The following is a 22,001-nucleotide window of genomic DNA, read 5'->3' on the forward strand; positions in this document are numbered from 1 at the left end:
CTGTCCGGAAATATTTTGATAGAAATCAATTTTAGTGCTTAACTCATGCTCTTATTTTATCCTATCTTGATTAATGTAACTTGATATATTTGAGCTGTACAAAGAGGTTTTTGAAGAGGCTACAGAAGTTTCACTGGTTACCAACAGAAGCCAGGATTATTTTCAATCTAGCTTGTTTTACGTTTAAAGTTTTACATGGTTTGGTTCAGTTTTATTTTGGCACTATCTCTAGAGACAGAATAGTAGGCAATATTATGCTATTTGCCTTTCCCTCAGCTAAGGGAATGAAGCGACTAACACTGTTTGAAAAATTACTGGCTTTTCAAGCAGCAAGGCTTTGGAAGGATCTTGCTAAATTTCATTCATTTCCCCAATTGTATCTTTCATTTAGAAGGAAGATCAAAACATGTTCATTCAAGAAAAGTATATTAAAAAAAGGTTAGTAATTTTCTGTTAGTGATACTTTGTGTCAGGTTTATGAATTCCCAGAGGTTGTTCTGGCTTCTTGATCTTTGAGACCCACTTAGAACTGTAAAGTGATAGCGGGATACAAGTCAGAAATTTAATGCAATGTACAATTCTGGATGTTTTATCTTTAAAAAGGATATAGCAGAATTAGAAAAGGTTCAAAGAAGGATGACCAAATGATTAAGGGGAAGAAACTCCTCTAAAATGAGGAAAGGCTCAAGAGGTTAGGACTCTTCAGCTTGAAAAAGAAATGGCTGAGGGGGGATATAAGTCTAAAAAATACTGAGTGGTGTAGAATAAAAAAATTAATTTATGTTTACCCACTCTTTAAAGAGTACAAAGACTAGGGGACACTCAAGGAAATTACATGGTACTACATTTTAAATGAACAGGAGAAAATATTTTTTCACTTAACAAATAGTTAAACTCTAGAACACGTTGCCAGAGGATGTGGTATCAGTGCTTAGTGTATCTGGGTTTGAAAAAGGTTTGGACAAGTTCCTGGAAGAAAAGTCCATAATCTGCTATTGAGATAGACACGGGGAAAGCCACTGCTTGTCCCTGGGATCAGTAGCATGAATCATGCTACTATCTGGGATTCTGTCAGGTACCTGTGACCTGAATTGGCCACTGTTGGAAGCAAGATACTAGATGGACCATGGTCTGACTCAGTATGGCTATTCTTATGTTATGAATGCTCTAACGTATGCGTATTAAGGTGTAAGTTGCTGGACTAGTGATCACTAGGAAGTGAAGGGTAAAAGTGGCTGGCGACTCCCTCCTGCGGGGCATAGAGGCAGCCATCTACAATCCACACATGATGTCCCAGGAGGTGTGCTGTCTCTCTGCTGCCAAGACCTGAGACATTACACAGAATTTGCAGAGACTCATCACACCTATTATCCAATGCTTCTCATCCATATTGGCACAAATGATACTGCTAGGTATCCCTCTGAACATATCAAAAGTGATGTCATGGCTTTAGGAGAGAGAGGGAGAAGCAGCTGGTACACTGGTGATGGTTTTGTCGATCATCCTTGTCAAGGCCAAAAGCCACAGAAGACAGATTTACATCCTAAAAATGAATTCATTGCTGCACGAATGGTGTCAAGAATATTTTGGCATCCGAACCATGGGATAGTTTTCCAGTGGTTGCTGAACAGAGATGGAGGGGTGAAGTGTTTAGCAGCAGACTGGTTAACCTACTGAATAAAGCTTCAAAATAGAGTAATTGGAAAGTTCTCCCCCTCCCCCTCCCATCAACTTGCTGCCTTTCTCCTCTGTATGTCTCCATTTCATCCCCCCTTCAACATGTTCTCCACTTTCCAGCTCATCCCCCTTTCAACACTTTCATCTCTAACACCACATTCCGTTAACTCTCTGTTCCCCAACAATCTCTCCTGCAAATTTGCTCCCCCCAAATCCACCTCTACAGTTTTCCCATCATTACCAGCACACCCTCACCTATCAGAATCATTTTCTTCCGAGGAGTACAGACCATAACGGTTTCCAAAATTCTATGCCGTTCTCAAAATCTCAGGAGAGCAGCATAGGCCTTTGGGCACCACATGGCTCATACACACAAGAGCCACACAGTGCTGCAAGATGACAAAACAACTCCTGTTCACACATGGACTGTTGCCCTGGCTCCACACCCTACTGGCTTCCAGAAAATTACCTAATTATGCATCAGCTCATTAACTATGCACAAAAGTTTGTAAGCCATTACCTCTTTGTCTTTTTTACTCTTCTTAATCTTCATCTTGATTTTCTTCCCTGTGATCATACTATAGTTTTCATTTTTCTTTTTGTCTTTCAAGAACTAATAAAAATAAAAATGCCATACATTTACAATACAGATATTTACTGTACATTACCCCTTTCTCACAATTTCTTTCTAAAGGATTGTTTCATACATTGCACTGTCATCCTCCTGCCACACTGAATATTTTTTTCCATTTGTGCTTAACATACCAATTCACAGTTTTAAAGAAACCCCCTTAATTCAGGGACACTGGCACTTCTATAATGTTTCACCACAGTTTATAGCCAGATAAATATACAGATTTTACACACACAATGCAACAGCTTAGATAAAGTAAATGTGCTTTAGTTGCAGAAGAAATGCTATGAAAGTTACACAACTGGGAGGATCTCTACTGGTACAAAAATGGAATGATGCTAAATAATACGTTGGGCCAGGCTGTCCAGCCCTCCACCAGCCAAGGCCCTTGCAGTTCACATTAAGAGACTGGAAGTAAAGCATAATTATGAAAGAAAGAAATGCAGAAGCTGGGCTCTTATTACTGCAGACAGTGCTAGTATAGGCCTGCAATTAGTACTATGGGGTTTCTTTGATCTGCCTGCTTTGGTGGTCCATCGCTTTGTTATCTCAAAGAATAGATTGATTCCTGGCACATTTATAAGCCAATATTGTGCACGGATGGCCAACATAATACAGGATACTTAGTGGTTTGCTTACTACTCCACTGGGAAGGCAAAAATACAAAACTGACAGTTCTGTCCAGATTCCAATAAGACTTTTTTTTGGATAAAACTATTACAGTTTTATTATGGTGGCTCACTGGGAGAACTGGGTTTGATTCTTGTGCCATATTTAGAGTTACAATGGAACTGGCATTCAAAGCCCCTATGGAGACTCTCAGCCATCATTCAACAGCCACACGTAGTAGCTAGTTAGGTTTTAAATTCACTGTTTTGGAGGGAGCCATGACTTGTGGTCCCTGGCCAGGGGATAGTGCTGCAATAGCTGGCCTGAATTGGGAAGATGATATAAAAAATAAGGAAAATAAACCCAGATAATTGCAATGAGAGCTTATGGTTCTATAGCTCAGAAAGAGCTTGAAACTCAAACGAAGAAACTACCAGACCAAAACTAAATACTCCCAGTTTGTACTTCTTTCTAGTGTTTCCTTATAACCAGGGTTCTCAACCTAGTCCTTGGGACACACCTAGCCAGTCAGGTTTTTGGGATATCCACAATAAATATGCATGAGATAAATTTGCATGCACTGCCTCCATTCTAACTCATACATATTCATTGTGGAAATCTTGAATACCTGACTTGTTAGATGTGTCCCAAGGACTGGTTTGAGAACTCCTGTCTTATAAGAAATAAACAAAGAGAAAAGGAGCAAACTAAACAACAAAAAATGGTATGTACCTTAGATATCTGTACAGGCCCTGATTTCTCTTTCTTGTTTTTCTTTTCCTTCTTTTTCTTCAGCTTCTCCTTTTTCCTCTTCTAAAGAATAAAATATGCAAGTGCTGTTTTTAATCCAGAAGGTGACATTTGTTTTTACCTGATAATTTTCTGTCCTTGAGTCCTGCTAGACCAGTCCACACCAATGGGTTATATAACCCTACCAGCCAATGGAGGCACAGAATCTGAACTTTCCAGCGACATCACTGATAGGGTACAGCCTGGAACTCATCAGTATGATAATGACAAAGCTAAAAAGTTAAAGAAACAAACATATATACAAGACACAAGGAACCAGCTAGGAACAGATGCTGAATTAGAATACCCCAAGCCACAGTCTTCCTGGGAGGGTGCTGGACTGGTCTAGCAGGACTCAAAGAAAGAAAATTAGCAGGTAAGAACAAATTTCACCTTCCTTTCCATTCTGCTAGAACAGTCCAGACCAATAAGATGTACCCAAGTTTTATCCCTCAGGACAGGAGGAAGACAAAGCTCCCTTCAACACTGCCCTGCCAAAGGCACTATCCTTCTTGATCCAGACATCAATCCTGTAGGGTCTAATAAAGGAATGTAGCGACAACCATACGACCACCTTGCAAGTACAGTGATGTGTAAACATTTGCATACATGTCACATTGAACGGTTTCTGATCTTTAAACAAAGTGTAATATTAGGCAAAGGGAACCTAAGTAAACACATGACACTGTTTTTAAAATTATTAGTTTATCAAAATTTAATATACCACCTTTTGCACAGTCAAGAGAGTTTACACTAAAAACATTAAATAGAAAACATGAAAAAGAACTACAACAAAATAAAGGACAGGGAAAAGAGAGAAAGGAGACAGTAGAGAAGATGATCAAGAAAATGCTACAGGCCACTGCGCAGAAGTGCTCACTGAATCAAATCAGTCAGAATAGGCTACAGAAAACAAATGAGTTTTTAATGCTAGCTTAAATCAGGAAAAGGAACAAAGTTATCCAGCTCCCATATTACCCATGTGAAAAAAGTAACTCCCCTCTTAGTTTCTAAACCAACCAATTGACCAACTTTAATTGATAAGATTCAGCTGATTGAACCTTGCCATGTGAGTGAAGTAGTTACCACAAAGTTTTTAACACTATGCCATGATCAAAGGAAACTCCAGCTAGGATGAGAAAAAAGTGGTTAAAATATATCAATTTGAAAATGGTTATAAAGATATTTCTTAAGCTCTGGGACTCCACCAGACCACAGTGAAAGCTATTATCTCCATATAGAAGGGAATTGAACAGTGGTGATTCTTCCCAGCAGTGGGCTGGCCTGTCAAATTTACTCCAAGAGCACAGCAACAACTTACCTGGGAAGTCACCAAACATTCCAGAAGAACATCTAAAGAACTGCAGGCTACAGTGTTCATAACTCCACAGTAAAACACTGGGAGAGTAGCAAGGCAGAAATCACTGCAATACATCAATGCTTGTCTCTCATTTGCAAAGACATACCTGGATAATCCCTAAGCCTTTTGGGATAATGCTCTATAGACAGATGAGCCAAAAACTGAACTATGTAGACAACAAGGGTCCCATTATGTCTGGCATAAAACAAATACAGTATTCCACTGCAAGAACAACATACCAAAAGTTAAACATGGTGATGGTTATGCAATGGTGAGAGGATGTTTTCCTGCCTCAGGACCTGGAAAACTTGTCATTGACGGAAAACATGAATTCTGCACTGTGCCAGAAAATTAAGGAGAAGGTCCAGTCATCTGTTTGTAAACTGAAGCTGAGGCATAACTGCATTATGCAGCAAGATAATGATCCCAAATACAAAAGCAAGATGAGAAACAAAATTAAAGTTTTGGATTGGCCTAATTAAAGTCCTGACTTGAACCCAATAGAGATGCTGTGGCAGGACCTAAAATGAGCAGTTCATGCACAAAAAAAACCTATGAATGTGTCTCAATTAAAGCAGTTTTGCAAAGAGGAGTAGGCTAAGATTCCTCAACCGCAATGTGAAAGATTGATACCAAATTATAGGAAGCATTTGGTAGCAATTATTACTGCTAAAGGTGGTGGAACCAATTATTAAGTTTAGGGGGGCAGCTACTCTTTCACAGGGGTGATACGGGCATTGGATAACTTTGTTCCTTAAATAAAGTAAGGTTACTCACCTGCAGCAGGTGTTCTCTGAGGAAAGCAGGCCAAGTATTGGTGACATCATTCAACAGAACTCAGTGCAGACGATGCCTGGCGAGTTCAAGAATTTTCTAGCAGGCTCCCATTGCGCATGCACTGGTGCCTTCCCGCACAATGAGCTCGGGTCCCTCAATCATTGTAAAAAGCTAAAGAATGCAACTCCAAAGGGAGGTGGGAATACTTGGCCTGCTGTCTTCAGAAAACACCTGCTACAGGTGAGTAACCTTGCCTTCTCCGAGGACAAGCAGGCGCAGGCCAACATATTCTCACATGTGGAAATTCCTAGCTACAATACTAGGACAACAGGGACTCAAAACCTGAAACAATTTGTGTACTAGTTGTGGAGGTGCAGCCTGGAACAGAACTAAACTGGGAGTACAGGGGTGAATCGAATATAGACACCAAACAAATTCTGCAGGACTGTCTGACTGAACTGGTTGTTGTGTTGGGTATCTTGCTCAAGGCAGTAATGAGATGTGAATGTGTAGAGAGATGACTACTACTACTACTTATCATTTCCATAGCGCTACAAGGCATATGCAGATGACCACGTTGTAGCTTTGCAAATCTGCTCTACGAAGGCTAAATTCAAGTAGGCTATCAACGTAGTCGTTGCTCTGACATTGTAAGCCTTGACATAACCCTCTGAGTCAGCCCAGCCTGGGCATAATTAAAGGAGATGCAATCTGCTAGCCAATTAGAAACTGTGTTTGCCAATGGCTACCCCCCATCCTGTTTGGGTCAAATGAAATAAAAAGCTGGGTGAACTGTCCATGGGCCTTAGTCCACTCCAGATAGAAGGATAAGGCATGCAGTATACACCAGCCAGGGTGGACATATGGTTTTGGGAAAAAATTGTTGGCAGGACAACTGACTGATTAAGATGGAACTCTGACACTACCTTAGGAAGGAACTTAGGGAAAATGCAGAGAACTGCTCTATTGTGGTGGTGAAATTTAGTGCAAGGTGGGTCAGCTACTATGGCTAAAAACTCACCGCCTTTGTGAGCGGAAATAACCAAAATGTAACTTTTGGAGGCTGGAGCCTGTTTAAAATTCTACTTCTCACAGCCGACTGCAGCATTGCCCCAAATCGCTCCCACAGGCGTTGAAATTGTTCCCCTTTGGGGTATCCAAGTCTGGGATGTCCAATCTTTCCATCAGAAGAAGTGATATCATTTGAGATCTCCAGAGCGTCTGTGCTGGTGAAGTAGGGTCCAGCTAAGTATCGATTTTTTCCCCATAATTATTGTACGATTAGAAATCTGCTCAGGCCCCAGGGGGCAGATGCAGGCAACTGGAAAATATCAAAGAGGAGCTGGGGGTTTAGCTGAATCTGACAGTTCCAAAGCTGTTGAACATGTTGAAACACTTGTAATCAGAAAGTCTATATCTGGGAACAGTGCCAAAACATATGGCTCAAATTGGCGAGAGGGGAAGCACACTTTTTACAGTTGTTTGAAGGGCATAAGGCTGCTCTGTGTGCCTGCACCGGTGCTATGTATAAAAACGGAGCACAATTTGTATTCGAGTTCCCATAAGACCATGTTTTGCAGCCAACGTTGAGAGCCCAGCAAGGTAGCTTGAAGCTGTTGTGCCGTAAGAGCCACCATCAATTTCCGAGACCACTGTGAAAGACACAACAGAGGACCTGGATTATGGACCCTTTGCTGCAAATATTTATGGTGAAAAGCCAGGGGACAGGGTTTTGAGAACCCAGAGTGAAAGCTTCATTTAATACATCCTATACATCTTCACTAAGAGTTTCCCAGCCAAGGATCACCACATAATGTTGTAACTAGAGAAATGCAAAATGGTCTGTGTGCGGGAGCTGTCTTGCTTGAAGATCTTGAAAGACTGCAATTTGCCCTCAACTGTCAGAAGTTGATTTAAGTAATAAATGCTCTTGGAGCGCCAGCAGACAAACACTGGTGAATCTGTACCTGCAGGAAATTCGGAGTTGTTATGTAGGGCTATAAAAGGAGTTGCTGCCGCCGAAAAGTGATGTCTTTTACAGATACATTTCTATGTCGCTATTGCTGATTGCAATATCGGATCTGCACGAATAGATATTTGGGAGCGACCAGGCAACGAGTGTAGCAGCCAGCTGAAGTGAGTGGGGCCTAAAAATTCCAATTCTAGACAGGTGACAGAGAAAAATGAAGTACCCTGATACTAGTCATTTATGTGGCATATGGCACATGTCACACCTAAGTAATGAATGTTGTTCAAGCCCAGGCCTCCATGCGCCCTTGGTTTCTGCAGTATAGATATGGCCAACCTTGCATGTTTCCCCACTAAAGAAAATTCTTGATGGCCCTATTAAGCTTTTTCTCATCCTGAACATTTAGATATAATGGAAGCATTTGGAACACAAAGCCAGCGCAAAGCTATCATCATGTTAAAACAGGCAAACCTGTCCCACCAAGGAAAGCGGACAAGCCTGCCAAAGGCACAATTGTATAGAATCCTGCAGGAGGGGACCTACACTAGAGTTATACAATTGAGAAATATCTGTTGGAATATGGATTCCCAGATATTTGAAAGAGTAGCTAAGCGAGAATGTCCCTTTCCAGTGTGCTTGTATCTCCAGGTGTAACAGGAGTGTCCGAGATTTCTTTAAGTTGAGCAAAACGCCTGCCACTCTGCCATATTGCTCAATAAGCTGAAGAATTGCTGGAAGGCACAGCACTGTGGGTCACTCAAGGTTAACAAGTCATCAGCAAAAGCTAGCAGCTGCCTCTGCCCCATGCAACGAATATAGCAATGGCTCCAACGTTAACAGGAGCAGCCTCATCGAGTGCCACAGCCTACTGTAAGGGCGGAGGTGTGAATACCATTTATTATCAATGAGGCCTGGGGATCTGTGTACACTGAAGTAATGGCATTATAGAACCAGCCCTGTATTCCCACATGTCTAAGTATTTGAAATAAAAATGGCCAGTACATTTGGTCGAATGCACGCTCCCTGTCGAGACTAACCACCATCAGTGGCATCTTCATTCGCTCACAATTTAGAATGGCTAGTAGGAGCTTGCGTACTTTTGCCACAGAATGGCAGCCACGTGCAAAGCCTACTTGGTTCTTCTCGACAAGATGAGGTAAACAATCTGCCAAATGATCTGCCAGGATCTTGCAGGGGCATTTTCGAAAGAGAAGGGCGCCCATCTTCCGACACAAATCGGGAGATGGGCAGCCTTCTCTCAGGGTCGCCCAAATCGGCATAATCGAAAGACGATTTTGGGCGCCCTTAACTGCAGTCCATCACGGGGACAACCAAAGTTCATGGGGGCGTGTCGGAGGCGCAGCGAAGGCGGGACTGGGGCGTGCTTAAGAGATGGGTGTCCTCGGCCGATAATGGAAAAAAGAAGGGCATCCCTGATGAGCATTTGGTCGACTTTACTTGGTCCATTTGTTTTTCATGACCAAGCCTCAAAAAGGTGCACAAACTGACCAGATGACCACCGGAGGAATCAGGGATGACCTCCCCATACTCCCCCAGTGATTACCAACCACCTCCCACCCCCAAAAAAAAAAATTATTATTTTTTTTTTTTGCCAGCCTCATACCAAGCTCCATGACAGCAGTATGCAGGTCCCTGGAGCAGTTTTAGTGGGTGCAGTGCACTTCAGGCAGGCGGACCCAGGCCCCCCCCCATCTGTTACACATGCTGGTAAATGTGAGCCCTTCAAAACCCACTGTACCCACATGTAGGTGTCCCCCTTCACCCCTTAGGGCTATGGTAGTGGTGTACAGTTGTGGGGAGTGGGGTTTGGGGGGCTCAGCACCAAAGGTAAGGGAGCTATGCACCTGGGAGCAATTTGTGAAGTCCACTGCAGTGCCCCCTAGGGTGCCTGGTTGGTGTCCTGGCATGTGAGGGGGACCAGTGCACTACGAATGCTGGCTCCTCCCATGACCAAATGCCTTGGATTTGGTCATTTGAGATGGGCGTCCTCAGTTTCCATTATCGCCGAAAACCGGGGACGACCATCTCTAAGGTCGACCATCTCAACATTTAGGTCAACCATCTCTAAGGTCGACCTAAAGGCTGAGATTTGGGCGTCCCCGAATGTATTATCGAAACAAAAGATAGACACCCATCTTGTTTCAATAATACAGGTTTCCCCACCCCTTCGCCGGGACGTCCTTAGAGATGGTCTTCCCCGTTCGATTATGCCCCTCTTTGTGTCCACATTACTACTTACTACTACTTAACATTTCTAAAGCGCTACTAGGGTTACACAGCACTGTACAATTTAACATAAAAGGACAGGCCCTGCTCAAAGAGCTTACAATCTAAAGGACAAGTGAGTAGACGATACGATGGGGGCAGTCAATCTGGGGCAGTTTGGCTATCCTGAAGGTAAGAGTTAGGTGCCGAAGGCAGCATTGAAGAGGTGGGCTTTAAGCAGAGACTTGAAGATGGGCAGGGAGGGGGCTTGACGTAGGCGCTCAGGAAGGTTGTTCCAGGCATAGGGTGAGGCGAGGCAGAATGGGCGGAGCCTGGAGTTGGCATTAATTAAAGAAATGGGGCGATATGCCTACAGCAGTGTGCTATCTCTCTCAAGGATCAAGGAAATAAATGCCATGTTCATGTGTGGGGGAAAATGACCCACTGTGACTACCGAGTCAAAATAATCTATAAGCAGAACTATCAGCTGAAGTTGCAATAACTTGTAAAATTCTCCCGTAAACCCATCTGGGCCCAGGGCTGAGAATCATTTAAGGTTTTTGATGGCTCCCTGTACCTCTTTTGCGCATGGCTTCTCTATAATCCCCCTCCCACCTCCAGTAAGTCCTACAGTATCACACATCCCCACTCGTAGCTGAGGTGCACCAGGACCACCTTTGAAGCATAAGGACCCCCAGTCCTCAAATGAATTATATGTATCTAAGCTTCGGTAACAGCAAAAACCATGATAACCCCCAGGTTTGCACATCATAATAGCATACCCTACCTGAATTAAGTTCCTTGAAATTGGTTCTCAGTCAATTCTGATCTGATGGTTAAAAAATGTGCATCAGCCTTCTGTGCCTGTCAAATGGTTCACAAAGTCTTGTGCCTCAGATAGCGTATCAAAAGCTTTCCTTCTGTGAATATTTTAAAGTGGCTGGGTAAAGAAATGAAAAACAAATGTTCTTTGTTTGCAATGAAGCATAAAGCGGTCAGAATTGCCTCCTGTGTTCCGCTAGCGTTGCAAAGTAATCTTGAAACAGTAGAACTTGTTTTCCTTCAAATTCCAACGTGTCTTGTTTTCAAACTTCAATGTGTCTCGCTGTTTCTTGTAAAGCTGGAACAGTTCCATTTTGTGGGAAAAGTTCAGTATACATGCCACTAATACCTGAGGCCTCACCGCGCCATCTGTCTTACACCCTACTTGATGCGGTCTCCAGCACCAGTGGGCCTCAGGCTTTGAGAACAGGAAAGCATTCCAGAAGCAAAGTTTCTAGGTGTCCAGTATATGGTCAGGTACTCCTACAATTCTGACACTGTCCCATCTTGATTGATTCTTGAGATCATCTAGTTTTAGGCTTTGTTCGCAGAGCTGTGTTTATAACTTCATTATCAATGCCTCTTGGTCTGTCACGGTGTCTTCTATGTCAGAAACTCTCCTCTGTTCGAGAGCTTCAGTTTTCTTAGATGTTTCCTCTAGCAAACTTTCAAATTGTTGGAACTGTCCCAACAGTTTAGCTGTTTGTGGTTCCAATGCTTTTGTGACTGCCGCCGAGATTTGTTGAAGTTGCGCATCAGTAAATGAGGACTGTCTCTCGCTGAATGGGTGCCATCTTGTGCTTGCCTCCGTGGGCCCTGCCCGTTTCTTTTTTGTCCGGTTTCGAAAACATTTATGGTGCGACTGGACAAAAATTTGTCTATATGCCAGTAACAGGAGGCTTGCCTCTATTTCTTTGTGATTATAATGAAAAGTGTGCTATAAAATCGCTATTGGCCTGGGAGTTCCAGAACTAAAACAAGTCTGCTCAGTTCATTGGGTCATTTGACTACCTAGGTGTGTCCCGAGGACTGGGTTGAGAACCCCTAGAATAGCAGGTCTATGTTTGGCCCAGTATCTCAGACTCAGGGTCCTGGATTGATTCCTGGATCAGGTCTTTCGCTCCCTGGTCAGCTAGTGGTGCTGTAGGGACAGTATTTATCACTGGGGAGGGGGAGGGGGGGAGCGGTCAGTGTATAATGACATTGAATTTAGACCGCATGATTACAGAACTCAAAAAGAAGCCATGACAGGAAGGTGTTTCTGTTGGGTGATTTTTCTTTTTCCTTTATTTTGTTATATAGTGAAGTGGAGGAGCAGAAGCGGGTCAAGAACTGGATTCGATTCCCACTGCAGCTCCTTGTGATCCTGGCAAGTCTCTTAACTATCCATTGCCCAAGGTAAAAACTTAGATTGTGAGCCCACTAGGGCCAGAGAAAGTACCTGCATATAATAAAATGTAAACCACTTTGGCTGTACCACAGAAAGGCATGGGTTTGGATTATAACTTTTTTTCTCTCTTCTTATTCTGAGTTATTTATATTGTAATTCTTTTGATATTATGGTAGCTTGTATTTTTCATATCTCTCTCTCTACATATCTATATATATCTATATCTAGGAAAAATACAAGTTACCATAATAACAAAAGAATTACAATATACACACACAATAGTGCATAACCTCAGGCTGAGGATTAACAGTACTTTTAATTCAGTTTTTTTGAAGTATAGATAAGACATACAAAATAAAAAGGAAAAAATATCCCCCAATCAAGTTTTTTGGATATGTACTTACATTTCTCTCATCATGCTCTAGGTGAGGTACAATGAACAAGGGAGAGGAAGGGATTGTAGTTGGTTAAGATGGGCAGAATGAATGGGCCATATGGTCTTTATGTGCCTTCATTTTTCTATGTTTATATAAAACTAGTAAAACATGCCCGTTTCAGGCGCAAATGAAACGGGCGCTAGCAAGGTTTTCCTCCTGAACCCCCTCCCTCCCTGCTCACCCCTTCGGCGTTGTGAAGGCACTGACCGCCATTGTTGCGGACCTCGTCAACGCACGCCAACGCCACCTTCAATGTGCTGAGTTGTTGGTTGTGAAGCCACTGACGCCATTGCTCCGCCCTCGACGTCATCACTTTTGACGCGAGGGCGGGGCCCCAACACAGTGATTTCGGTGACTTCACCACCACGAACCCTTCGAACCGGAAGGAAGTGCCCGGAGGAACTGACAGTGACGTCAGTGTCCTCAGAACGTTGAGGGTGAGTTTCATTATATAGGATAAGGCACATTTCAAGCTGCTCTCCGAGCAGATAGACACTAATATCACACACAGGTGAGAATCAGACTTATGCTAGCAACAATTCCACATATGACTGTTGATGGCTGTACACATTTTTCTTAGCAAAACAGTTACCTTTTTATTCTGTTTCTCCTTTTTCCTTTTCTTTGATTTTGGCTTGGGGGAATCTAGAAAAACAAAACAAATGGAGAACCAAAACTAAGAATTTCATAAAGTTAGATATTTTAGAGCATGGACATCAGTTTAGCAGCATGCAAGCACATATATGGGCTAGGTATAAATGACATCCATAAAAAGAGTATTAATTTAGACCTATATACTGTACAGAAAATATGCATCCTTCCTTCTAATACGATGAGAAAAGAAAACAGCATATACAGTGAACAATTTTAAAAATAGTTAAATCAGTACAGGCTATAAAATCATATTGCTGTTGTCATACTGCTTACAGATTTCAAATGTTACCTCAGCCAGCTTTTTGCTCACCTGGAAATGTGTCAAATGCATTTTTTGTACACACATTTAAAAAATATACATTTCTTTTGGTGCTACCCATCGTTTACAAAAGTTACAGAAATGTTTTGGTAACTAAAATTCAACAATTTATAAGTTTAAAAAAAAACTGCATTTCAGAAGTGCACGTAGGGGCACTGATGGGAATTGCAACAGAATCCACAGCAATTAATAATTCTTCCTACAGACCCATGTTCTAACCCCTTTTCCCATGATTCTTACTCAGGTTTTCAGCTATTTCCCGTGTTTTTCTTTCCCACCCAAAATGCAACAACTCCCTTTGCCATTATTTTTTCCTCTCACTCAGCCAGAATCAAACTTGGGGGGGGGGGGGCTGTTCTTTTACAAAGGCGTTATAGCGATATTAGCGCACACCAAACGTGAGATGCCCATAGGAATATATGAACGTCTCTAACATTTAGCACATGCTAAAAATGCTAGTGTGTCATTGTAAAAGGGGTCCTAGGCTTGCTTTTCTGAAGTAAAGGGTCATTTGATATACTGCCTTTCTATAATACATCCAAAGTGGTTTACATATATAGCGAAGACACTTACCTGTAGCAGGTATTCTCTGAGGACAGCAGGCCTTATATTCTCACAAGTGGGTAACGCGGCACCGCGTTGCCTGGTCCGGGCTTTATAACAAGCTTTAAGAGCTTTGTGGAGCGTGATATATTTATAAGATTTATTATTTTATATGAAGTTGAAATGTTATTTCCTTTTTTTTTTATTCTTGGTTGGTTTACCATGTATGATTTAAAAATCAACAAATAGTAAAGTCAGAAAAAAATAAAAAATAAAAATACAATAGCTCCCCCCTCTAAGTAAATGACAACTTATCCCTGCCCCTGGGGAAAAAGTTGAGGTGAAGTGAGAAACGTGTAGGCTATGTCCATTTTAGATGGGAGCTAAACTTGCAGACCTGCTTTTTTAAAGTGTCACATTTACTGCAGGTTTTCATTTCCACGTTAGTATCCACCCATGCACGAACTACCAAAAATGGTGCTGCATATCAACAACCAAATTACTGAAATCCATACAAATCATTTCATCTTCTAAATATTGTAAAAAAAAAAAACTGTTAGTACTAATACTTCTATCATAAAGATTATGGGCTCCTTTTACAAAGCCACACTAGCGATTCATTACATTACGTTGTACTAGACTTGTATCCCGCTAATTCCATAAACTAGTTCCAAGCGGGTTACATGTTAAACAAGACTGAACATATCACTCAGGGCCCCGTTTACTAAGGTGCACTAGTGTTTTTAGCGCGTGCACAAAGATAGTGCGCGCTACGTAGGCGCCCATAGGAATATTGTGGGTGCCTACAGTTAACATGCTAACGCGCCTCTAGCACAGCTTAGTAAATAAGGCCCTCAGTTAATAAGTACAGTAAAGATGAGAAAATGTCAGCTCAAGACCAGTTTTCCTAAAATATAGATACATTTCTTATCAACCTAAGTTCTAATGGTAGGGAGTTCCAAAATGATACTGCCTTATAAGAAACAGAAGTAGACAATAGCCCCTTAAATCTAACATTGAATACCAATGTAAATACAACAGACGATCAGACACTAAAATATTGACCATTTTTACAAGATAGTAAGGGGTCTCACCATGCAATATCCTAAAAACGAGAATCCCAAGTTTAAATTGCACCCTCAGCTCCACCGGCAGCCAGTGCATAACAAACAGATATGGTGGTAACTGAATCAAATCAATTCAGAGAATAAAACAGCCTGACCGCTGTATTTTGTACTATCTGCAAAGTATGCAATGATGCTTTGGTGCAAACTCAGAAAAACACTCTTACAATAATTGATCCTCGAAAGAATTAAAGATTGAACTGCTATGAAGGTAGAGGTAGTGAGATATTTCTTAATATACTGCAATTTTTTCAAAAAGACTTCTTAACAACTAAGTTAATATGAGATCGTATATTAAGCATATTATCTAGCTCTATGCCAAGTACCCTTGTTGACTTCAAAATGAAAACAGTTTGTCCCACTATTAAATTGCAAACAGCTAAAAGGATGATCCACAGACCCCCAACCAGAGAAATTTTGTCTCTTCCTTGCAATTTTAAGCCTATGAGCTGTGAACCAATTTTCTATTATGGTGAAATGTTTCATAACACCGGTAAGTGTTTCAGACCAATTAGAGTAAACAGGGCACAAACTTGAAATATCATCTACATATATGAAAAAAGTTAAATTAGCTTCCTAAAAAAAAAAAAAAAAAGCCACCTAATGATTGTAAAAAAAACATTGAATAAAGTGATAAGGGACAGCCCTACAGAACTCCACAGGGTGATCAAAAATAGTCTGAAAATCCCTCGTTCCATTTCACCGAGTAAGACCTGCTAGTAAGAAAGCCTTGAAACCCCTTCAATACTGATCTGGAAATTCCAAAATTTGCTCAATGTATCGAAGCTCATATTTGCACTGTCTACACAGGAATTGTTAGCAGCTTTGTAAAAGGAGCCCTATATTTTTAATCATGAACGCCCAAGTAAATTTAAAAATCAAGATCAGTGGGTCAGCTCCAGTGGCTCAGGTTATAGAAGTACACTGCAGAAAACTTTTAAGTCTTCTGTTTAATATGAGCAGAAAAAGTTGGGTGTGCTGCGAATGAGATGTGTTTAATTTAGGGGATGACAGACAGCCGAGGTGACAGCTGCTAACCATAGATTAGAACATAGGCATAATCTCAGAAGGGTTTTCTTTAAGCCTCAGGGTCAGCCTGGACATGCCATCTGGAGTGGCAGGGAGTGTATAAAAAGGATAAAGAGGATTTAAAACAATGACATTGTGGACCATAATCTCTAGGTTGCTCATTTTACAATAGTACAGTATAAACCTGCAGGACAGGTGCTTCAGGAAAAAGTGTCACAAAAGTAAAAAGGTAGCCACCTAATTTTTCTGCTTTTTAGCTGCTCACAGAGATCCCAAAGTGGTGCAGTCCAAGAACAGCACCCTGAAGACATCCTTAATGATCAAACCTTGAGGAAATAAAGGTGTCTAAGAAAAACAAATATTTTGTAGACTTTTATTTTTTTTTCAGAAAAACAGTGTGCACATGCAGTATTTTAACAGAGTTGCAAAGCTTTTAAACACTATTAGGACTTAAAGCAAAAACTGCATAACCTTTAAGGGTTGAACGCATGCATGGATAGTTCCACTGCTTAATTTGTAGACAAAAAGAAGCCAGGGGAGGGGGTATGCAAGCCAGGGACAGGAGCAACAGGAGAAGAGAGACTGGTTTATGGAGTAGAGTGACTGTTCTCTGCTCTTCTCCAGGCTCACCCTCTCCCCTCCTCCGTCTGGAAGGAGCTGCAGTAAAACTCACCTACCTCTCTTGACTCTGGAATTTGGAGAAAAAAAAAAGTGGTGGAACTATGTCCCAGGCCATTACCCCAGAAATCAAGCCCTGTGTAGCTCTTAGTGCTTTTGCCCCACCTGGTCTTATTTTCATATTCATTCAAATTTGCCCATTCTGGGCAAGGATCTGTTTAGCTCACCTCTGCTCCTTGAGCTGCTTCGACTACTTGATGATGACGATGATGATGATGATGATGACGATGACCTGGAAGAGGATGATGATGATGAACTACTAGAAGAGGAAGCTGATGAAACAGATGATGATCTGCTTCTGCTTCGTTTGCGTCTTCTCTTTTCTTTACCTTAAAGAAAAAGGAAGGGTACATTTTAAAGACTTTTGACAATAACTCAATTTAATTACATTTCTACAATGTGTATGACATTATCCATTTGATGTTCATAAAATACACCACAAATGATATTTCGGTCAAGAAAGAACCTAATAAATGGAATGGCTCAAGGGCACAGCAGCAGGGACTAGGGTTCAAATTCCCAAGTCAGATCTTCCACTCCTTGGGCCAGTTATGGCTGGGAATGTTGTGGAAGGGGTGAGTTCCAACAACAGCTGGATTTAGGCTCCATGACTAAATACTTCTGGAGGGAGACCTGGTACGTGGGCCTAAATTGAGGCCTATCACTGAAATAGCTGGACCTAGTAAGTTAGGGGAGGATATAAAATAAGAAAAAATTCCCCAGGCACTTGTGAATGAAGAAGGCTCATAGTGCCAGATCTCAGCCTTGTTTCTGACTGGGCGAAAGTTCAAAGCAGGAGGAAACTGTGATTAACCTGTCCTTAAAATCATACCTGAAGACTGGAGGGTGGCCAATAAAACACCAATTTTTAAAAAGGGTACCAGGGTGATCCGGTAAGCCTGACTTCAGTGCTGGGGAAAACAGTGGAAACTATTATTAAGAATAAAATTACAGAACACATAGTGGAATGGCCTAATGGTTAGTGTAGCGGGCTTTGATCCTGGCAACCTGGGTTTGATTCCGCACTGCAGCTCCTTGTAACCTTGGGCAAGTCACTTAACCCTCCATTGCCCCAGGTACAAAAAAACAAACAAACAAACTTAGGATTGTGAGCCCTCTTGGGACAGAGAAAGTACCTGCATATAATATGTACAGCGCTGCACGTCTAGTAGTGCTATAGAAATAATTAGTAGTAGTAGTACATAGGCAAACAAGGTTTAATGGAACAGAGTCAGCATGAGTTCAGCCAAGGGAAGTCTTGCCTCACCAATTTGCTTTATTTCTTTGAAGGTGAACCGGTTGATGTAGTGTATCTAGATTTTCAGAAAGCTTTTGACAAAATGTTCCACATTAGAGACTCCTGAGAAAATTAAAAAGTCATGGGATAGGAGGCAATGTCCTTCTGTGGATAAGGAATTGGTTACTGGACAGAAAATAGAGCGTAGAGTTAAAATGGCCATTTTTTTCAACGGAAGAGGGTGAATAATAGAGTGCCACAGGGATCTATACTGGGATTGGTGCTGTTTAACATATTTATAAAATGATCTGGAAAATGAAATGAGCGAGGCAATTAAATTTACAGATGAGACAAAACTATTCAGAATTGTCAAAACTAGGCATGGGCAATTAATGTGTTAACACGATTAATGAATTAATTTTTTTTAATGCACCTAGTTCATTTTAACATTGCCCTATTTTTAAAATGCAGACCCTCCTCCCCCACCCAAGTTTGCCTTTACAGCAGGGCTCAGGGCTCTGCTCAGTGGTACCTTTACAGCCGAGCTCCAGATTTTTCTCCATCCTCACTGCCTCGAAGTCTGTCTTCTCCTGCATGGCTGGGCTCTGCAGGAAGTTGGGGAAGTCTTGTGGGACTTGAAATCATAAGACTTCCCAAACTTCCTGCACGGCACGGCTCAAAGTATCTGCAGAGCCCAGCCCGGCCAGACGTGCAAGGAAAGAAAGACTTTGAGGCAGCAAGGAAGGAGAAAAAGTCTGGAGCTCAGCTGTAAAGGTAAATGCAGGAGGGGGATGCTAAGCCGAGCAGAGCCCTGCAGCAGCAATGTGCCCCTCCATTCTGTTGTCCTTTGTGCACCTGGTGAGGCAGTGGTGATCGTCATCTCGCTGGGCTTCATGCTCAATCTGCTGAGCATTACTGGGTACAGGAGCTGTGCGGGATGCAGAGCCCGGGACAGAGGACTCGCTGCAGCAGGGAGGAGGCAGCAACACGGCCAGGAAGCCCAACTCCAATACAGTAGGTCTGGGGTCACACAACGGCGAGAGCTGGAGCTAAGTATTGTGCCACACAAGCTGCCCAACCCACGGGTGGCCTCCAAGAAAACAACCATGCCTGCTTTAGAGGTAAACACCAGGGGAGGGGGGGAGAGAGAAGTTGAATGAAGGCTGGGGAGGCTCAAATAATGAATGCAAACAAAAAAGAAAAAGAAAAAAAAGTTATACAAAAATGAAAAAAAAAAATTGAATGGGTTACAACAATGTCTGAAAAAAAAAAATCACTTTGTGCTGCTTTTTTTTCTAGTTTAGTATTACATTTATTTATTTATTTTTTTTATTTTTGTTACATTTGTACCCCGCGCTTTCCCACTCATGGCAGACTCAATGCGGCTTACATGAGGCAATGGAGGGTTAAGTGACTTGCCCAGAGTCACAAGGAGCTGCCTGTGCTGGGAATCGAACTCAGTTCCTCAGTTCCCCAGGACCAAAGTCCACCACCCTACCCACTAGGCCACTCCTAGTGGGTAGGGTGGTGGACTTTCCCCTTCTTTTATCAAACCGCGCTGCAATGCAGACACAGACAATCAAAGTGAATGGGCTTTGTCGGCATTACTGCAATGGCAGCCATTAGAGTGGCTTGAAAAAAGGGGGCTTTCATTTTTTACTGCCAAAATGCATGCCTTTTTAATCATGCGATCAAAAGGTTCAATCACAAAATTGATTGTGGTTAAAATCATTAATCGTTGCCTGCTCCTAATCACAACACGTGTAGATTGTGAAAAATTGCAGGACGACCTTAGAAAATTGGAAGGCTGTGCATCCTAATGGAAGATGAAATTTATGTGGACAAAAGTAAAGTGATGCACATTGGGAAGAATAATCTGAATCATAGTTATCTGATGCTAGGGTCCACCTTAGGAGTCGACACTCAAGAAAAAGATCTGGGTGTCATTGTAGACAGTACGCTAAAATCTTCTGCCCAGTGTGAAGGCGGCCAATAAAGCAATTTAGGAATTATTAGGAAAAGGATGCAAAATAAGACCAAACTATTATAATGCCTCTATACTGCTCTATGGTGCATCCTCACCTTGAGTATTACGTTCAGTTCTGGTTGCCGTATCTCAAGAAGATATAGCGGAATTAGAAAAGGTTCAAAGAAGAGTGACCAAAATGATAAAGAGGATGGAACCCAGGGCTTTTTTTGAGGGGGTACTTGGGGGTACAGAGTACCGGCACCTTTTCCATTCTCTGCTACAATTGACCCATGGACCCCAAGTTTTAATGAAAGAGCTCAGGCTCTACACACCAATTCTGCCTTGTCATAGGTTCTGTGACTGGTTGCAGGGGGGGCTGGCTATTGTGGGTTGGGTCCCTCAGTGATTACCCCACCCCTGAAGGGTGGCCTGGCATTTTGAGTACCGGCACCTTTTTCCTTAGAAAAATCACACTGATGGAACCTCCCATATAAGGAAAGGCTAAAGAGGTTAGGACACTTCAGCTTGGAAAAGAGATGGCCGAGGGGGAATATGATTGAGATCTATAAAATCTTGAGTGGTGTAGAATGGATAACATATAGTAACATAGTAGATGACGGCAGAAAAAGACCTGCACGGTCCATCCAGTCTGCCCAACAAGATAACTCATATGTGCTAATTTTGTGTATACCCTACTTTGATTTGTACCTGTGTTCTTCAGGGCACAGATCGTATAAGTCTGCCCAGCACTATCCCCACCTCCGGCTCTGGCACGGACCGTATAAGTCTGCCAAGCACTATCCCTGCCTCCCACCACCGGCTCTGGCACAGACCGTATAAGTCTGCCCAGCACTATCCCCGCCTCCCAACCACCAGCCCCGCCTCCTGATCTTGACTAAGCTCCTGAGGATCCATTCCTTCTGCACAGGATTCCTTTATGCTTCTCCCACGCATGTTTGAATTCAGTTACCGTTTTCATTTCCACCACGTCCCGCAGGAGAGCATTCCAAGCATCCACTACTCTCTCCATGAAAAAATACTTCCTAACATTTTTCTTGAGTCTGCCCCCCTTCAATCTCATTTCATGTCCTCTCGTTCTACCACCTTCCCATCTCCAGAAAAGGTTTGTTTGCGGATTAATACCATTTGTCCACATTAAATTTCATCTGCCATTTAGACACCCAGTCTTCCAATTTCCTAAGGCCTTCCTCCAATTTTTACAGTCCACATGTGTTTCAACAACCTTGAATTTTTTTGTGTGTCCTCTGTAAATTTACTCAGCTCACTCGTCGTTCCGATTTCCCTGCAGCAATCCACTATTCACCCTCCTCCATTGAAAGAAATTGATAGAAGTGAAACAATTTTTCACTCTTTCAAAAAGCACAAAGACCAGGGGACATTCGATGAAATTAAATGGAAACACTTTTAAAACAAATAGGAGGAAATATTTTTTCACTCAACAAATAGTTAAGCTCTGGAACTCACTGCCGGAGGATGTGGTAACAGTGGTTAGCATATCTGGGTTTAAAAAAAAGGTTTGGACAGGTTCCTCGAGGAAAAGTCCATAGTTTGCTATTGAGACAGACATGGGGAAGCTACTGCTTGTCCTGGGATTGGTAACAAGGAATGTTGCTACTAATTGGGTTTCTGCCAGGTACTTGTGAACTGGATTGGCCACTGTTGGAGGCAGGATACTGGGCTGGATGGACCATTGGTCTGACCCAGTATAACTATTCTTATTTATTTATTGGGATTTAT

The 22,001-nt window shown here is 42.1% G+C and overlaps 1 protein-coding gene across 4 annotated transcripts in view; it reads right to left on the minus strand.

The window, feature by feature from the left end:
- Nucleotides 1-22,001, minus strand: part of LOC115465542 (RNA-binding protein with serine-rich domain 1-like) — a 51,498-nt gene that overhangs the window by 19,729 nt on the left and 9,768 nt on the right. For all 4 annotated transcript variants that reach the window (XM_030196078.1, XM_030196076.1, XM_030196075.1 and 1 more), the window contains exons 3-6: nt 17,205-17,366; nt 13,283-13,335; nt 3,653-3,733; nt 2,198-2,290 (exon numbers count right to left, since the gene is read on the minus strand). In XM_030196078.1, the coding sequence (XP_030051938.1) occupies nt 2,198-2,290; nt 3,653-3,733; nt 13,283-13,335; nt 17,205-17,366 (389 nt within the window). The remainder of the gene's footprint in view (nt 1-2,197; nt 2,291-3,652; nt 3,734-13,282; nt 13,336-17,204; nt 17,367-22,001) is intronic.

This window comes from Microcaecilia unicolor, chromosome 3 (genome assembly GCF_901765095.1).
Source record: "Microcaecilia unicolor chromosome 3, aMicUni1.1, whole genome shotgun sequence".
NCBI lineage: Eukaryota > Metazoa > Chordata > Amphibia > Gymnophiona > Siphonopidae > Microcaecilia > Microcaecilia unicolor.